At 49.8% G+C, this 19,397-nt stretch overlaps 1 protein-coding gene and 1 long non-coding RNA gene across 4 annotated transcripts in view; one reads left to right on the forward strand and one right to left on the reverse strand.

The window, feature by feature from the left end:
* The window catches only part of LOC308460687, a 197,869-nt gene that overhangs the window by 51,442 nt on the left and 127,030 nt on the right, over nt 1-19,397 (forward strand). The gene's annotated exons all lie outside the window — the stretch shown is intronic.
* Nucleotides 8,216-19,397, reverse strand: part of LOC308460467 (transmembrane protease serine 11A-like) — a 66,176-nt gene continuing 54,994 nt past the window's right edge. For all 3 annotated transcript variants that reach the window (XM_080976914.1, XM_080976913.1, XM_080976912.1), the window contains 4 exons: nt 13,293-13,461; nt 12,109-12,374; nt 10,101-10,243; nt 8,216-8,657 (listed from right to left, as the gene is read on the reverse strand). In XM_080976914.1, coding sequence (XP_080833040.1) covers nt 8,496-8,657; nt 10,101-10,243; nt 12,109-12,374; nt 13,293-13,461 — 740 coding nt within the window. In that variant the 3' untranslated portion in view covers nt 8,216-8,495. The remainder of the gene's footprint in view (nt 8,658-10,100; nt 10,244-12,108; nt 12,375-13,292; nt 13,462-19,397) is intronic.

Raw genomic sequence — 19,397 nt, forward strand, 5'->3', positions numbered from 1 at the left:
TTGGCCTACAACTCCCATGATCCCTAGCTAGCAGGACCAGTGGTCAGGGATGATGGGAATTGTAGCCTCAAAACATCTGGAGGGCCGAGTCTGAGGAAGCCTGCTCTTGGGGCTGACCTATTCAAAGGAAGGTACCTATCATTATTAATTCCATGTTTATCCCACTATTCTTTAATCATAATAATTTTATTATTTGTACCCCGCCCATCTGACTGGGCTGCCCCAGCCACCCTGAGTGGCTTCCAACATATATAAAAAGGTAAAGGGACACCTGACCATTAGGTCCAGTCGTGACCGACTCTGGGGTTGCGGCGTTCATCTCGCTTTATTGGCTGAGGGAGCTGGCGTACAGCTTCCGGGTCATGTGGCCAGCATGACTAAGCCGCTTCTGGTGAACTTTCTGGTGAAACGCCGTTTACCTTCCCGCCAGAGCGGTACCTATTTATCTACATGCATTTTGACATGCTTTCGAACTGCTAGGTTGGCAGGAGCAGGGACCAAGCAACGGGAGCTCACCCCGTCGCGGGGATTCGAACCGCCAACCTTCTGATCAGCAAGTCCTAGGCTCTGTGGTTTAACCCACAGTGCCACTCGCATCCCTCCAACATATATAAAAACATAATAAAACATTAAACATTTTTAAAAACCCTTCCCATACTGGGCTGCCTTCAGATACCTTCTAAAGGCTGTAGGTAAAGGTAAAGGACCAGTCAAAGGCAACTATGGGGTTGTGCGCTCATCTCGCTCTATAGGCCGAGAGAGCCGGCGTTTGGCCACAGACAGCTTTCCGGGTCATGTGACCAGCAGGACCAAACAGCTTCTGGTGAACCAGAGCAGCGCACGGAAACACCGTTTACCTTCCCGCTGGAGCGGTACCTATTTACCGTATTGGCCCGAATATAAACCGCACCTGTAAATTAGCTGCACCTTTAAAATTCAAGGGTGGGGGGAGAAAGAAAGACAATAGCCAAATATAAGCCACACCCTTAAAATTCTGCAGACACTCACACCTGTAAATGGCAAATGTAGAAGAAAATCCTACAGCGATATCATAAAAGCCCATTTTTGTGAGGTTGTGAATTTAAGCCACACTTTAACTTTTCATGGTCGGAATTTGGAAAAAAAAGTGAGGCTTTTATTCAGGCCAATACGGTATCTAGGCATGCTTTCAAACTGCTAGGTTGGCAGGAGCAGGGACCGAGCAACGGGCGCTCACTCCGTCGCGGGGATTCGAACCGCCAACCCTCCGATCGGCAAGCCCAAGAGCCTAGTGGTCTGGACCGCAGCGCCAATCTTCTACTAATATATTTTTATTAAGGAGCTCAAAGTGGCACATGTCATTAATGCCCCTCCCCTGTTTTTTACAAAACAAGTACAGTGGTACCTCGGTTTAAGAACAGCCGTGTTTACGAACTATTCGGTTTACGAACTCCGCAAAATCGGAAGTAGTGTTCCGGTTTGCAAACTTTACCTCGGTCTACGAATGGAAGCCAAACGGTGGAAGGTAACCACCAGCAGGAGGCCTCATTAGAAGAAGAAGAGGAGGAGGAGGAGTTTGGATTTGAAATCCCGCTTTATCACTACCCGAAGGAGTCTCAAAGCGGCTAACATTCTCCTTTCCCTTCCTCCCTGACAACAAACACTCTGTGAGGTGAGTGGGGCTGAGAGACTTCAGAGAAGTGTGACTAGCCCAAGGTCACCCAGCAGCTGCATGTGGAGGAGCGGAGACGTGAACCCGGTTCCCTAGATTACGAGTCCACTGCTCTTAACCACTACACCACACTGGGAAAGCGCGCCTTGGCTTAAGAACAGATTTGGTTTAAGAACGGAATTTCGGAATGGATTAAGTTCGTAAACCGAGGTACCACTGTAGAGGTGAAGGAACATACTGCTATGTATCTTAGTTGCTGCTCCAGAGACACACACGTTGCAGATAACACTGGCAAAAAAAATTAAAGCCACAATACTGAATCTTTCAGGTTCAATGCTGAAAGACACATTGTGTATCTAGGCCAAAATGCTTGTTTATATCACAGACGTTTCACCTCTAGTAAAGAATGTTGTGGATCTCATTGTGAAATCTGTGTCTAGTCCCTCCGTGCCACTACCCTATCATGTCTAGAAGGGATAGGTGAGGTGTTTTTGAATGGGCTGCTGCCACTTGATGGCAGTAAAGTTCTATAGCAGCCTTACTATACTGGGACCAAGGAATGGGAGCTCACACCATTGTGGGGATTCGAACCGCCGACCTTCTGATCGGCAAGCCCTAGGCTCTGTGGTTTAGACCACAGCACCACCCGCGTCCCCAACATGCAACCGGAGACTGTGCCTGCATACAGTCAACCTCTCCTCCACTCTTTTCATGTCTTTTCAGACTCTGGGGGACAAGGGGGGGCGGGGAGCTTGTCGCAGCAAGAGAGAGAGACACTGATTACTTTTCAGCAGCCTGCCTTATCTCTGCCTCTTGGCCTCCCTCCTCTTCTGCTTCAGCTCCTGCCTCTGATTCTGAACTTCTGTCTGCCACAGACTCTCCCAGCACACTAAACCCTGTTACCTCTTCAGGCTCCAACATCTCCTCCTCCCAGTCTTCTCCCGTTTCTCCCTCTGACTAGGGCCTTGCAGAGTGAGGCAGAGGCCCGGGCCAGGTAGATAATGTGGTCCCCTTTTTTTTACCCTGGGGGATAACTGAAGTCTTATAAATAAGTAAGTATATAACATAACTTTTTTTATAATGTATTGTAATTTTAAATACATTTTACAATAAATACATTATTCATTTTAAAATGTACAGTGGTACCTTGGGTTACATACGCTTCAGGTTACATACGCTTCAGGTTACAAACTCCGCTAACCCAGATATAGTGCTTCAGGTTAAGAACTTTGCTTCAGGATGAGAACAGAAATCGTGCTCCAGCGGCGCGGCGGCAGCAGGAGTCCCCATTAGCTAAAGTGGTGCTTCAGGTTAAGAACAGTTTCAGGTTAAGAACAGACCTCTGGAACGAATAAAGTACCACTGTATTAAACAATTTTTAATAGTTCAATAATGTATTTAAATTATAATTAAAACTTCTCCGTCTTCTTATTCTACCCTTAAAAAAGATGTATGCTTGTGAGAAAGCCACTATTGCTCAGAAGCCGCTATTTCTTTAAAAAACAAGGTTTCCACCAAATTTTATCCTCATTGAGCTATATGTACTCCTCAGGTGTAAGTAATATTCCTGGCCTAGTCGACAAAATTTGAAACAAACGGCCACATCTTCATCAATTTTTCATCATTAAAAAAAAAAAATTAGCGATAAGAAAGCCAACACACTTATCTTTAAGGTACGTGTGGTTTTAATTTTTGGCAAACAATTTTTCAAACAAAAACTCACCAACTTTTAACAGCATGAAAAACATGGTCCACCATCAAGTTCGTGGTGCGCTGGCTGCTGGAGCCTTGGTCGCCTCCACCCACCCGGCGCCTGTTCTGCACTCCTCTGTGGAGCCAATCGCAGGCCCCGCCCCGGATGCCGGGAAAGGTTTTCTCTTGCGCTGCCAGCCATGGCCCTAGGGATTGCGCCCACCGCTGCCGCCTTTGCGCTTCCACATTTGCCCCAGTGCATCCCCTGCAATTGTGAATATGCTGACGGAGGCCCCATTTGGAATTGGAGGCCCGGGCCAAGTGGCCCATATGGCCCCCCCCCCCTCTGTCTGGGCCTGCCTCTGACCACTCATCGTCATCCCCCTACTACTCCCCAGGCTCTGAGCTTTCTTCCCTTGGTGGGTCCCTAGCCAGTGCCTCCCACCGCTCTTCTGCGTCCAACCAGTCTGTGACACCAGCAAACATGTCTGCAGCCTCCCTGGCTGCCTAGGCTTCCTGATCTGGAAGAGCCTTCGGGGAGGAGTTATCTTATTCTGTCTTTCCCTGGGAAGTGCAGGCACCTTGGAGGGCTGTAGAGTGCAGACGACCAGGGAGACGATGAAAGAAAATATTCTCACATGCACCCCTTGACGATCTCAAAAGCCAGTTGAGTGCACCCAAAACCTATGAGAATTTCACTGAAATCTCTATCCCTTTTGATAATTTTCAAACAATATTTCTTTTCTCACTAATTGACTGAGAATAGTTTTCATTTTCGTTTCAAGTGCAGGAGAAGGTTTTGGCATAGCACAAGCGTGAATAGTTTTCTTGCCTGCTAGCCACTCCCCTCCAGGATCTGGCAATGACCAGAGGGATGAGTTATGTTCCTGGCTACTGGGCTTACTGTGTCGTTCTGGAAGACCGAGAATGGATCTACACAGATATTTAAGAAAACGCTGTGAAAATGCTTTTGTTAAAAATGTAAAATATATATGGAATTTGCCATTAGCTCATCAGTGCCATCTAGTGTCACGTTTGTATAATGCACTTAAAACGTTATAGCTGCAACTATATAGCAGTGCCCTCTTTTGGATTGTCACTGCAATGGGTGTTGGCATCTGTAGGGAAGAATCTGCTGGCCTGAACACTTGTTTATGCACAGTTTGAGCAGTAATCAGCCTAGCTGGGCTGCAAGATGGATAACGGTGAGCCCAACATTGACATGCCATTCTCTTTTTCCTACAGAATAAACTAAAAAATGCAGTGGAACAGCAGGTCCCGATTCTTTATTTGAATCTGCCGTGGGTAATTTGTAGCTGGACAGCAAACCTATGATTTCAGAGAAGCAAGAAGTAAACACGTATCTGTTTTTCCTTCATTTCTGCTACAGGAGAACCCCTGCAGGAGTCCACAAGCGGCATAAGGCTGTATCATCCATCATAGCTGTCAACCGTCCCTTATTTGGCGGGAAAGTCCCTTATCCCAGCGCTATGTCCTGCTGCTGTTCCTTATTGATGATGTCCCTTAAATTTCCTGGGTTTCAAAGGAAGCAGCTCCTCTCCCTCCCTCCCTGCCGTCCAGGGAGGAGGGAGGCTCCAACTGTGTTGCTTGGCTGCGTTGCTCACCCAATAAGGAGTCTAAGAACGACGGGGGGTTGGAGCTTGCATGCCTTGTGCCGATCAAATTGGCCGCGTTGCCTGGGGACTCGCCTTTGCTCAGCGCTTCCCAGCAGAGAGGTGATGGTGGTTTCCCTTGCTGCATCCCCTTTGCTGGGTTGCTGCGCTGTGGGAACCACCGCTTGAGGCTTCGTTTGGCTGCTGGCTGGGCTTTCTGCCTTTGGCTCGGAGGGGCTCAGAAGTTGAACATACCTGTGCTTGGAAAATTCCTTATTTTGGCTGCTGATCCCTTATTTTCGAGGCTGCTGGTCCCTTATTTTCAAATCTGTAAATTGACAGCTATGTCATCCATCCATATCTGACAAGCAGGGCCTCTTGTGGTAATCCAGGCCATGAAGGATGATGAGCTGTCAGGTGTGAGGAGAGACTATGGGGATGAAGGAATAATGCTGGGGTTTGGGCTGGAATGTCTGCATTCATAGAATCATAGTATTGTAGAGATGGAAGGGGGTCATCAACCCCCTGTAATGCAGGAATCTTTTGCCCAACGTGGGGCCCGGACCCACAACCCTGAGATTGAGTCTCATGCCCTACCAACTGAGCTATCCCAACGATCAATTAGCCAGCAGGGCAGCCTTATAGATTAATTCTTACTCTTTAACCGCAGACTATTATATGCTCGCTTGCTGGCGAACGACATTTGTTGCATTTTCCAAACACAAGGCATAGTTTAAAGGAGGTGCGAAGGAAAACACACCAAGGACGAGCTATTAAAAAAAATAAAAATGAGTTAAGCTTGGCTGCTCCCACCTTAATTCTGTTGCATCACACAAGGATCTCAACATGCGACTTGAATCTTGCATCAGATTTGCTGAGGAGGTGGCAAGCAAACAACTTAGGTCTCAGGTATACTCCCAGCAAATGACTGCCCAACGAAGGAAGTTAGAATGGGAACGCAAAGCTTACATTTGCCTTTAAGCCAGGTGCTCTCCTATTTATGTGAACATTGCAGTCGTTGCTATTGCTATTGCTGAAGATATGAATTAAAATGCAGATAAACGTTTTGGCTAATGAAACAACAACCATGCTGGTCTGTAAGAAAAATACTTTGAAATGCACAGTTTTGCATGTTAGTGTTATGAGTTTGGGGGCAGTAGGCTGTATGCCTGAGCCCCCTTCTAATTCCTGGATTCAGCAGTGATTCAATTCCTGGAAAAGCCAGGCTAGCTTCCTGGTGAGGCAATGGCTCTCTAAGTATGGGCCAGTCAGGTAACAAAGGAAGTGGCTGTGTGCCAGACAGAAAATGGGGGGGGGGTCCTCAACTCTCTGGTAGTTAGAAAGACAAAGGCCAGCGTGGGGAGTCTGAGTTTTGTGAGCTGGAAGCAAGGCTGCAGAACCATGCCTGATTTTTGCTGGAATCCAAGGCTGTGGCTATTGGAGAAGCAAGTCCCTCGTGGGATGTTAATGCTGCGAGCCCTCTGTGGGGCACCTTGCCAAGGCCCTGATGATGGCAGCAAGAAGTCCACCAAGCCCCCTCAGGTGCACAGGAAGCAGAGCAAAAACACGATGCTGGTTTGATGCTTGCAGGCGCACCACACATTGTGAAATACAATGCGCTCATAGAACCTTTCGTTATGCTCTTGGGTGTCAGGACAATGGATCTGAGGGGAAACTTGACATCAGAGCAGGGCCGTCTTAAGCATATCCGGCGCCCTGGTGCAAAGATCCCTCCGGCACCCCCTCCCTTTCTCAGAATTTAGAACTCGGGGCCCAACTCGCGGACCACCTCCTAGCCCCAGGAGCCGCTGCCCACAGAAGACGCTGTCAATGTGGTAGATGCGGTGTGGCTGGCCAGACCGCCAGAACCCCATGCTCGCTTGCGGGGCTCCAGGGTGCCTCCTCCTCCTCCGCTGCCTGACAATGACAGCCTGCTGCCAGCGCTCTCGCTGCTGCCCAGCGGCCCAAGGGCCCGAGGAGCAGGAGGCAGTTGCCACACCGCCACCTGTGCCCCTGGGAGTGGTGGTGGTGGGGCGGCGGGCACTGGTGACGTGGAGGAGGCCCCTCGGGAGCTGCTCCCACCACTGCCGCTCCCACCGCTTCCTCAGACAACGACGACAGCGGCTGATGGGATTCCCACGGCTGAGGGGGAGGAGGAGGAGGAGGCAGCCCGTCCTCGGCCACCGCCTCAGAGTTGAGGAGCGGCTCCTTGTCCACTGCTGTCCGTGCGGCTGCCACAGAGCGTTTATGGGAGCAGCACAAGCAGCAGCAGCAGCGCCAATGCGCCCGCCCGTGAAGGGGGGTGGGCCGAGAAGGGTAGGAGGGAAAGATGGTTGGTGGGGCACAGCTGGTGGCGTGCAGGGAAAGGGGAGGCCGCCGGCAAAGCTGGGGCACCCCTGAGAGGCCGGCGCCCTGGCGCAACGAGCCACTAAGTCCTATGGGAAAGACGGATCTGCATCAGGGTACACTCAAGGTAACAGAATACAGTGGTGCCTCGCAAGACGAAAAGAATCCGTTCTGCGAGTCTCTTCGTCTTGCGGGTTTTCTCGTCTTGCGTTGCAAGCCCATTAGCGGTTTAGCGGATTAGCGCTACAGTATTAGCGGCTTAGCAGGCTTAGCGGATCAGCTGATAAGCGGCTTAGCGATCAGCTGTTAAGCGGCTTAGCGATCAGCTGTTAAGCGGCTTAAGGATCAGCTGTTAAGCGGCTTAGCCGATCAGCTGATAAGCGGTTTAGCGGCTTGGGAAAAAGGGGGGGGAGGAAAAAACCCCCGCAGGAACTCGCAAGACATTTTCATCTTGTGAAGCAAGCACATAGGAAATTCGTTTTGCGAAGCACCTCCAAAACGGAAAACCCTTTCGTCTAGCGGGTTTTCCGTCTTGCGAGGCATTCGTCTTGCGGGGCACCACTGTACCACAGTGGACTCTCTGTGCTTTCTTGATCTTCCTGCCTCACCCCTCTCCACCATTCCTGAGTTAAGGAGAACACAGGCAGCCTCTTGCACAAGGACCCGCCTCCCCCAAGATACTGGCTGGGATATTTGTGACTGGGGTATTTAGACTTGAAAGAGGGAGGAAATAAATCGGGCTGTTCCTAGTCCCTATGCGTAGTCATTGCCTTGAGCAAAACGGGATGTGAACCCCTTTAAAAAAGCACTGTCAGCCAGGTTATCAAAAAAGATATGGCAATAAGAGATCCACTGTATTAAAACAGTACAACTGTTTCACGGATTGGCGACGTAAAGAACCACAAGCAAAACATTTCTTGCTGGTTGCAACTGTATTCCTCAATCTATTGCTCTCCTTGTAAAAAAACAAAAAACAAAACAAAACCAAGAACATGAAATAAAATGAGGCTGATGGGCATAGCGTAATTTGGCAAGGAATTGTGTTGGTGCTTCCAGTAGAGGCACCAGGCCTGCTCTGAAACCAGAACGGACCAAAACAATGGAGCTATATGCATCATATGTATATATATGTATAGTCCAAATGTCTTGGGGTTCCAGGCTCTGACATTGCCTGCCAATCCTCCTTCGCAGCTTCATATCCCAGTGCGGGCAGCAATCCATTCCCGATAGTAAGTTACTCGCGTGTAGACTCCAGGCTTGTTTGGCTTCGCACATTCTTCACCCCAGCTCACTATGCCGACCAGGGACCATATTCCTCTAGAATCAGGAGTAACCAAAGGACCACCAGAGTCGCCCTAGGAGAGGAAAGAAGACCATTTTTGATATGCATATTATTTGGTGCAGTGGGGTTTAGAGCATGGCTCAGCAAACTTTTGGGGAGGGGGCTGGTTCACCGTCCCCTAGACCTTGTGGAGGGCCGGACCGCATGCGTGAGGCGGAGGGGACTTCTCTCTCTCTCCCCCAGCCCCTGCCTACCTATGCTGCTAACTTATGACCATTGCTCCACAGCAACTGATGTTATACCATTCCATTCACCATATAGATGGGGTATGTACTTTTGCTTTCATTTCATATTGAATTGACATTATAGTTAATGCGTACAGTTTATAATAATTTGAGTTACTGTAAGTTACCATGCATATGCAGGTCATCATTTCAATAATTAATTTGCAGTTTATGAAGCCTTTCCATATCCATCTGCTGTGCTGAAGAAGAATTCCACGAAACAGCGGGTACCGTATTTTTCGCTCTATAGGACACACCCGACCATAGGACACACCTTGTTTTAGAGGGGGAGAACAAGAAAAAAAAACTTCAGCGAAGTGGCAGGAGGCGCTGCGCAGAGAGGGGGAGAATTTCCCCCCCCTTGTTCTCCCCCTCTAAAACAAGGTGCTGTTCAAGGTGCGTTCAGGCGGCTACCTTGGAAGCCTGGAGAGCGAGAGGGGTCAGTGCACACCGACCCCTCTCGCTCTCCAGGCTTCAGTGAAGGCAACCCGAAGGCAACTTCGGGTTCCTTTCAACCTGCTCTTTGGGGCTGGCGGGGGGAGGCCCACCACCAGCCCCAAAGAGCAGGTTGGGGAGCAGCAGAAAGGTGTGCAGCCTTCCCGCTGCTCCGCGAGCTTCTTGGGGCTGCCGGGGAAGCCCGGGTCCCCCCCCCCCAGCCCCAAAGAGCAAAGAAGCCAAAACAGCGAGCGGGACACATCCCGCTTCTGCCATAGCCCCGCGCAACCTCTGCAGCCGGGAGAGGCTGAGCGGGGCTATGGCTTCTTTAGCCCCGCGCAACCTCTCCAGCCGGGAGAGGTTGCCTTGGATATTACTGATGATCATGTTGCCTTGGATATTACTGATGATTGTTTGCAACACAGGGGTTTAATTGTTTAGTTACAAAATGGCGCTCAGCCAGCTCAGCCCAGCCCCCTTCCTCCACTACGCAGGGCATGGAGAAGCCAGGAGGAGGGAGGAGGCACCATGGTGTGTGAGAGGACGGGGGAAATGGCGCCCCCCAATGGCGCCGCCGAAAAAAATTAATGGAAAAAAATTAACGAACAGAATAGATGATCCACAGAACATCCGCGGGCTGGATCTGTAGGGCAATTGGGCCGAATCTGGCCCGTGGACCATAGTTTGCCAACCCCTGCTTTAGAGCCACATGCTGCAAATTAGATATGTTGCATTAAAATGCAAGCTGCATGGATTTCTCTCCCTGCATCCCTCTACTATTAAGCTATTGGACTTACTTGGCAGGCATCGCTTCCTCCTTCCAGGTACCCAGCACAAAGCATCCCTGCCGAAATGGCGCCATTGTACACGTTCCATCTGTTGCAAATCTCATTGCCTATGATTTTCACTTCTGTTTGGCGAAGTTCACCGACGCTGGGACCTAGTTCCAAAATAATATGGGTGGCGTGAAATTTTGTAGGAAGCCTGCGGTGTAACACACATAGAAGCACCACATAACCCCACACCCCATGCAACACAGGACCACAGAGTTATTGTTCAGTTACAGAAGCACTGCTACCAACGCACTCTGAGCACTTCACCTCCATTGCAGGTGGGGGAGTTGTTAAGAGATGCCAAATCTGAAGCAAGGATCTCATGGTCTGATGCTTAAACTTCGCCTAGTGAGTTCCTTAGGCAGTACGTGCTCAGCCCTGGGAGCCCTAACAAAACAGGGAGTTTGCAATGTGACCCTCTAGGATTGGCAATATGAAACCTCTGGTTCAGCCAGACTTGATACAGATACTCAATCTCTAGCTCTCTTTCAAAACAGAACCAGTGAAGGCAGTGAAGGTCCTGTGTGAGTGCCTGGAGGCGGTTGGAGGATGGATGGTGGCTAATGGATTGAGGTTGAATCCTGACAAGACAGAAGTACTGTTCTTGGGGAACAGGGGGCGGGCTGGTGTGGAGGACTCCCTGGTCCTGAATGGGTTAACTATGCCCCTGTGTGCCTTTTGCACCCCAAGATTATGGACACCTGCAAGCACGTACCACCCCACCGGAGGGGTACCTAATAATCTACTTGCACTGGTGTGCTTTTGAACTGCTAGGTTGGCAGGAGCAGGGACCGAGCAACGGGAGCTCACCCCGTTGCAGGGATTCGAACCGCCGACCTTCTGATCGGCAAGCCCAAGAGGCTCTGTGGTTTAACCCACAGCACCACCTGCGTCCCTTATTACTTCAACTTACTACTGATGTAAAAACAGCACTTACAGAAAAGTAGTAGAAAAGCAAAAGGAACCAGGAAAAGTGTGGAAGGGAAGTCATATGGTATTTGCATACATGCTGTATTTGGTATGAAGTTGTAAGTGAGACAGGGGAGAGGGGTTAAATATGCTCTCTGTTCCTCTTTTTGAAAATGCAAAGAAAAAAAGAATTGAGTAAACCTTTATGTAGACTATACATTAAAATCTGAAAAGTTAATAGAGCTGTTTCACATTATAGTGTCACATAGTGCACTGGTGTGCTTTCGAACTGCTAGGTTGGCAGGAGCAGGGACCGAGCAATGGGAGCTCACTCCGTTGTGGGGATTTGAACCGCTGACCTTCTGATCGGCAAGCCCAAGAGGCTCAGTGGTTTAGACCACAGCGCCACTTGCGTCCCCTTTATGGCATTGGCACCTCAGGACAGTCCACCAAACCCAACTTCGGATCAGGTGCTTCTGAGGAGTAGCAGCCACTCCCACAAAGTGGGAGAGGGAGTCCTCTGGAAGGTTTGGGCCCACGCAGGTCCTGTTCCCCACACCCCTATGCCATGCCACTGCTTGTAGTGGCAGGAGCAACACCTTCCCTGTGCTTATATCTTTGCTCTCTTAGGATAACTCTTTGGAGATAACTTTGGATAACTCTCTTTGGAGAGCCAGTGTGGTGTAGTGGTTAAGAGCAGTGGACTTGTAATCTGGTGAACCAGGTTTGATTCCCTGCTCCTCCACATGCAGCTGCTGGGTGACCTTGGGCCAGTCATACTTCTTTGAAGTCTCTCAGCCTCACTCACCTCACAGCGTGTTTGTTGTGGGGCAGGAAGGGAAAGGAGAATGTTAGCTGCTTTGAGACTCCTTCGGGTAGTGATAAAGCGGGATATCAAATCCAAACTCTTCTTCTTCTTCTCTAACTGGTGGTTTGGGATTGGACCTGCTATGGGAGAGCCCAGCAGGGGAATGTCACTCTGTGACTTGGAACCGGCCTTGCCACAGTGACTGCACCTTGAAAGTCAACGTCTGTGTTTAAGCTGAACAGATAGTTTACTGACCTTCATCTCTCAGAGCACCATATCCCGTGACGAAGCAGGTGGTGTTTTCTGGAAAGATATGCGACGCCTCTGGGAGACAGATGCGGTGCACGGCTGCCGTAAACTGAACTGGGTACGCAAGCTGCACGACAGCAATGTCAAACTCATGTCTCATGACGCTCTCGGCGTATTGCTCATGCACGATGATCTGGCGAAGGTTCCTTCTCAATAGTGGAGGGTTTAAACGGGCCCCAAAGCTAGCTGTCCAGCTACGGAGATCCCTCACTCTAAAACACATTTGAGAGCGGTAGAATAATCATCCATTCTACTCAACATGCATACAGAGTTTTATTGCACTCCAGCCTTTCTTAACAACAAGTTAATATTAAGGCAAAAGAGGGGATTGTATGGGGCAGAATTCTCCCCTTTCCTACTGATTTGGCTCCACAGTTCTCCCCCCTGAGGTCTCCCCAGCCAGAAATAAGTCCAACTTGGAAGAGAGAAAGCCAGGATGGGAGGAGAACCATGAGCGGGGGCAAAATAACTACTGTATTTTTCGCTCTATAGGACACACCGGACCATAGGACGCACCTTGTTTTAGAGGGGGAGAACAAGAGAAAAAAATCTCCCCCTCTCTGCTCAGCGCCCCTTCAGCGAAGCGGCAGGAGAAACGGAGCCCCTTCCATTTCTCCTCCCGCTTGGCTGAAGGGGCGCTGCACAGCTCTCCCTCTCTGCTGAAAGGAACCCGAAACCTGCGGAGCGCAGTGGGAACTTGCGCTGCGCTCCGCAGGCTTCAGGCGGCTATCCCTGAAGCCTGGAGAGCAAGAGGGGTCGGTGCGCACCAACCCCTCTCGCTCTCCAGGCTTCAGCGAAAGCAATGCGTAGCCTCCGGAGTGCGGAGGGAGCGCTCCCTCTGCGCTTCAGAGGCTTCACGTTGCTATCGCTGAAGCCAAGGAGCCTGCATTCGCTCCATAGGACACACACACACACATTTCCCCTTAATTTTTGTAGGGGAAAAGTGCATCCTATAGAGCGAAAAATACGGTAAGCATCAATTTCATATGTTTTGAACATATATATAGCTGGGTTGAGGTTGCACGTGATGTGATAGCTTACTAAAGATTCTGATTACTCATGTAATGTTGGTGCAGAACCTAGATACAGTTTTAGCAAGGCTGGGAGGTGGGGGGGAGAGATCTTCTCACCCTCTAAAGCAGTGAGCTGCAGTTAAAAGCCATATATCACCGATCAGCGTTGCGCCACAGCGATGGATGCCGTTCAGCTGAAGACTGGCTTGCCACGGCCACTCCCCTTCCACAGCAATGTTTCCTCCATAGATTCTCTCCACAGATCTTTCCACTCGTGTCCCACAACCTGCCAAAGAACATCTTCTTAGCCCAGTTTCATTCCCAACAACAAGACTTTTGTCATGATCTGAACATTACATATTTTGAAGAAGTACAGTCATACCTTGTGTTGCGTTAGGTTCATGTTGTGTCTTTTCGGCTTGCGAACACGGCAAACCTGGAAGTGTATATAGTCATACTTCGGGTTGAAGTTGCTTCAGGTTGAGCGTTTTCGGGTTGCGCTCTGCGGTGACCCAGAAGTAACGGAATGCGTTACTTCCGGGTTTTGCCGCTCGCGCATGTGCAGACAGTCAAAATGATGTCACGCACATGCGCAGAAGTGGCAAATCGCGACCTGTGTACGCACAGATGCACAGAGGCGGGTTGTGTTTGCTTCAGGATGCGAACGGGGCTCCGGAACAGAGCCTGTTCGTATCCAGAGGTACCACTGTACTTCCGGGTTTCACCGTGCGTGCATGCGCAGAAGCGTTCTGCGCACTTCGCACATGTGCAGAAGCGCTCTATCGTGCTGTGCATGTGCGCAGAAGCAGCACTCTAGTTACGGACTTTTCGGGGTGTGAATGGCACCCCAGAATGGACCGAGTCAGTAACTAGAGGTACCACTGTAGAGCGGCTTTTTAAACTTAGAAATCTACTTGCCTTCTAGTTTTAGAAAGATAACATAAAGCAAAGAAATTACCCTGATCTCCATGCACTGTATTTAATATTTCTACAAAACTCACTTTAGAGGCAGGGAGGAATGAATGGTAATCTGATGGGGGTCAGAAAAATTATCCAGCACCCCCCCCCCCCCGATCCCCAGGAGATCTCACCCCGGACTGTCTCCTTTTGCCCTTTAGGAGGTGAAAGAGATAATTCTGCCAGCAATGCCTAAGAAAAGGCAGTTGTGGTGGGTGGGGGTGGGGTCTGCTTCAGAATGTGCACCTGATCCAAATTGGGGGCCCTTGTCACAACAACAACAACAACAACAACAACAACAACAACAACAACAACAATTGTTGGCGGCTCTGGGCGGCTTCCAACAGAATATTAAAATACAATAGTCTGTTAAACATTAAAAGCTTCCCTAAACAGGGCTGGCTGCCTTCAGATGTCTTCTAAAAGTTTGGTAGTTGTTGTTCTCTTTGACATCTGCTGGGAGGGCGTTCCACAGGGCGGGTGCCACCACCGAGAAGGCCCTCTGCCTGGTTCCCTGCAACTTGGCTTCTCTCAATGAGGGAACCGCCAGAAGGCCCTCGGCGCTGGACCTCAGGGTCTGGGCAGAACGATGGAGGTGGAGACACTCCTTCAGGTATACTGGACTGAGTTTTCTGCCTCACCTTCACCCCTTTCCTGGCTGCACTTTGCTCCCAAAGGTGTAATTTGTAATAAAAAAACACCTTGGGGGAGCAATATTTAGCAAGGAAGAGATGTCGGGCCTCATTCTGACTTGGGAGCATTGTCCAGAATGGGATACTGAGACTGCCTTTTCTGCAAAATAAGAAAGCAGCCAGTTTTGGTGTGTGTTTTTTAAGTACAAATAACAGTTAGTTGGGTCCTTATCTGCTTGAGACAAATTGGCTCTATTTAAACCATTATTTTGTTAGCTCTGTGTTTTATAGGGGAGAAGAGTTGAAAGTGGTTTGAGATGTTGTAGGCACTCACCCCTGATTAGACATGATTTCGAAACAATATCAAACCCTTGTTTTCCATGAGCAGCTGTCTAAAAACCATGTCCAGCTCGTTGACAAAGCTATTTCCTCGCCTCCAGTCTTGATCATAGCTGTCAACTTTCCCCCTTTTTAAAGGGAAATTCCCTTATTCTGAATAGGATTCCTTGCAAGAAAAGGAAAAATACTATATAAAATACTGTATTACAGTATTTTAATATTTTTTTGGAAGCCGCCCAGAGTGGCTGGGGAAGCCCAGCCAGATGGGTGGGGTATAAATAATAACTTCTTATTATTATTATTATTATAAAAGTTGACAGCTATGGTGCTGATGCAGATTGTACACATCCAACCCCACATACAGCATGCAATAAGGAGGAAGGGATCATTAATTAGGAAACCCAACACTTTTTAAGGCCGCAATCCTACACATACCTCAAAATTAAGGCCCAACAAGCTAAATGGGAGTTAATTCTGAGTAAAGCTGCTTAGGATCAGGGGTGGTAGTCAAGTAGGTTTTACACAGAGTAGACCCATTGAAATTAATGGACCCTAACTTAGTCATGCTTATTAATTTCAGCAGATCTACTCATGCCGCTGGCTTGAACAGCCTCAAGGTCAGCCTTCAACTAGAGATTTAAGCTGCTTTAATATCTGCTCCCTCTTCCTGTGCATCCTAGGAAACTACAGCTTTGTGTGGGGTCTACTAAACCCCACACAAATTCCCGGGATTCCTTGGGGGAAACTGGTATAAAAATCAATAGACGTGCCTTTCTGTTGCCCTTTTGCAAACAAAGGTTTTGACTGCACCAGAGTTTACTGTGTGTTTGCAGCTGTTTGCATTCCCATTTAAATTGCGCAGTTTGCATGGTATCACTCTCAAACAACACCAGTTTTGGGGGAGAGCCTGAGAGAAAGCCACTTCCAACCTCGGGAGGAGGTGGTGTTGTGGGTTTCACGCCCCCAACACGCCCACGGAGGCTAGCTTCCAGCCCCACGCAATCAGGGGAATCCTCGGGCCACGTCACCCCCTGGCCAGCCAATTGGCTGGCTCAGGGGGTGTGGCTTGCCTCACTTAAGGCAAGCACGGCCCCGGGATCTCCCTCTTTGGTCCACTCAGCTGCTGTTGTTTCCCACCCGCCCTCCCTTCAAGGTTCCCCTTCTGACCTTGCTATGGACCTCGGTTGGTCGCCGTTAGGGGCCTGATAGGAATTTTTCCACTTGGCAAATTGGCACCGGCCATTTGGTTTTTCGCCTACCTCATAGCAAATCGTCACAACTTCTTTGCTTTTGGCGGTTAGGCATTGGTAGGGGTATTGTTATGTAGATGAATGGGGGGGAGGAGCGCCATCACCTCCCCCGGTTAGTGAAGGGTAGTCCGGTAAAGGATTCCGAAGCCTATGGAGGCCAGGGCCTAAAGCGCGCCCCCGAGCGGTGACCCCGGGGGAGTCCCTAGTTGATGTGAATCAGCAGGGCTCCCCCTGCTGGTGTTAACCCTTCCCGGTCTTCAAGCAAACAGGCTGAAGCCGGATAGTCGGATAGGACCAATGCCTAAGCCAATACCGCTCTTTACCTGTAACCAATAAAGCTGTGGCCAATTTTAGCCCATTAACCTAAAATAATTGTGTCATGTGTCTTTATTCCTACTGGTGGGAGGCGGGAACTCGCCACGCGAATCAGGCTCCAAGCCCCTCCAGCTGGGGTTGCAGATGATTTGCTTCAGTGGTTTGGGGTGGGTGACTGTCCAGCTATATTTCTCTGAACATCTGGTTGCAGATGCGACAGATCCAGCTTCCGACCAAAGAGAGCCTAACGACTGTGTAACGCAACCATCATGGAAAACCTTTTCAAGAGAGACACAGCATCTTAAAATCCAGCTAAGTCTTCCCATCATTCCTCTGCCTGCAGTAGCAGCCCAATCAGGCTCCAGGAGGGAAGCAGAATCAGCCAATCAGATGGGACTCATTGTGTAAATAAAATACTGTATTTTTCACTCTATAGGACGCACCCGACCATAGGACGCACCTTGTTTTAGAGGGAGAGAACAACAACAACAACAAAATTCTCCCCCTCTCTGCCCAGCACCCCTTCAGCGAAGTGGCAGGAGGCGCTGCACAGAGGGGGAGAATCCCCCCCCTTGTTCTCCCCCTCTAAAACAAGGTGCTGTTCAAGGTGTGTTCAGTCGCCTTCAGGCGGCTACCTTGGAAGCCTGGAGAGCAAGAGGGGTTGGTGCGCACCGACCCCTCTCGCTATCCAGGCTTCAGCCTTCCGCTGCTCCGCGAGCTTCTCGGGGCTGCTGGGGAAGCCCGGGTCCCCCCCCCCAGCCCCAAAGAACAAAGAAGCCAAGACAGCGAGCGGGATGCATCCCTCTCGCTGTCTTGGCTTCTGTCAGTGCTGCGCGCAACCTCTCCAGCCAGGAGAGGCTGAACGGGGCTATGGCTTCTTTAGCCCCGCGCAACCTCTCCGGCAGGGAGAGGCTGTGCGTGGCTATGATGGCAATAACCCCACCTTCCCGCAAAATCCCACAGGAACCGCGCACCCTTTAAGGAGCGTGCAGCTCCTGTGGGCTTTTCTACGAGGAGGGAGAAGGGACTGACTGGCCACATCAGTCCCTTCTCCCTCCTGGGGAAAAGCCCCCAAGAGCTGTGCAGAGTTTGTGTGCGGCTTTTGGGGGCTTTTCCTGCCTGCCTCCCCCCTGCTATCGCTCCATAGGACGCACACACATTTCCCCTTCATTTTTGGAGGGGAAAAAGTGTGTCCTATAGAGTGAAAAATACGGTATTTAAAAGCCTGAGGTTTAGGGGGAAGTTCAACCACTGTTTTACTAGCTGCAATAAATCATTGCAGGACTCCGAGCATATTTCACTTAGTTAAGGAGTTAATTGCCCCGATTATTTAATAAGTGGCTCCAGCCGATTTGCGATAATCTTCTGTCTAATTGATATCGAGCAGCCAGGGACAGGCGTGGACTTCTGTTTGGCAGCTACATCGGAGAAATGGACACAAGCCAGTGTTAAGCAACAGCCCATAATCTCCCCTGAACTATACACTACTAGCTGACTCACGTGTCAGGCTGCACTTTCTCAGCTGCAAAGCAGCACCAGGAGGGGACGATTTGCAGGTGAAAAGCAGGAGCTACGGATTCCAGATCCAGACTATTAGGGCTGGCCCGCCCATGGGGTGAGCTGAGGCAGCTGCTCAGGCAGCAGAACCCCAAGAGGCGGCGCCCCTCGGCCACCCCAAAACCCCAGGAAAAGTGGTGGCTTCTGGCGAGACTAGATCTTGCCAGAACCTGCCGCTGCTGCTTCGTGGGCACCACCATATTATCCAGGTAAGGGAGGCTTTGGCAGTGGGTGGGGCAGAACCGCAAAACAGGACAGGAGGACCCTACAGATATAGACTGTGTAACAGTTCTGTGATTGAGGGTTCGGACAGGTAAACATGCAGGCAAAGGTAAAGGGACCCTTGACCATTAGGTCCAGTCGTGACCGACTCTGGGGTTGCGGCACTCATCTCGCTTTACTGGCCGAGGGAGCCGGCGTACAGCTTCCGGGTCATGTGGCCAGCATGACTAAGCCACTTCTGGCGAACAGAGCAGCGCACGGAAACGCCGTTTACCTTCCCGCTGGAGCGGAACCTATTTATCTACTTGCACTTTGACGTGCTTTTGAACTGCTAGGTTGGCAGGAGCAACGGGAGCTCACTCCGTCGCAGGGATTTGAACCGCCGACCTTCTGATTGGCAAATCCTAGGCTCTGTGGTTTAACCCACAGCACCACCTGCGTCCCCAAACATGCATGACATTGGTTTAAATTTGTAGCATGAAGACATGCCCTCAAACTCCTTTATAGCGTGTGGAGAGCCCCCCCCCCAATGGTTGCCAAATGATGTCCTTCTTGCCTGATAAAACTCCAAAAGTAGCATGTATAACTACAGTGGTACCTTGGTTCTCAAATGCCTTGGTACTCAAACAACTTGGAACCCAAACACTGCAAACCCAGAAGTAAGTGTTCCGGTTTTGAGTGCTACTCTTCCATTTTGAGTGTTATGCTAAGGTCTGTCTTTTTTTGCTATTTATTTTGCATTTTTGTTTTTGCAGCTTTTTTTGTTTTGTTTTTTGGCGGCTGTGTGGAACCCAGTTCAGCTACTGATTGATTGATTGTGTGACTGAAGTACATTGTTTATTGCTTTCATTTTATGGATCAGTGGTCTCGTTAGATAGTAAAATTCATGTTAAATTGCTGTTTTAGGGGTGGTTTTTAAAAGTCTGGAACACATGAATCCGTTTTGCATT

This window comes from Podarcis pityusensis (assembly GCF_964106645.2).
Source record: "Podarcis pityusensis genome assembly, chromosome: 13".
Taxonomy (NCBI): Eukaryota; Metazoa; Chordata; class Lepidosauria; order Squamata; family Lacertidae; genus Podarcis; species Podarcis pityusensis.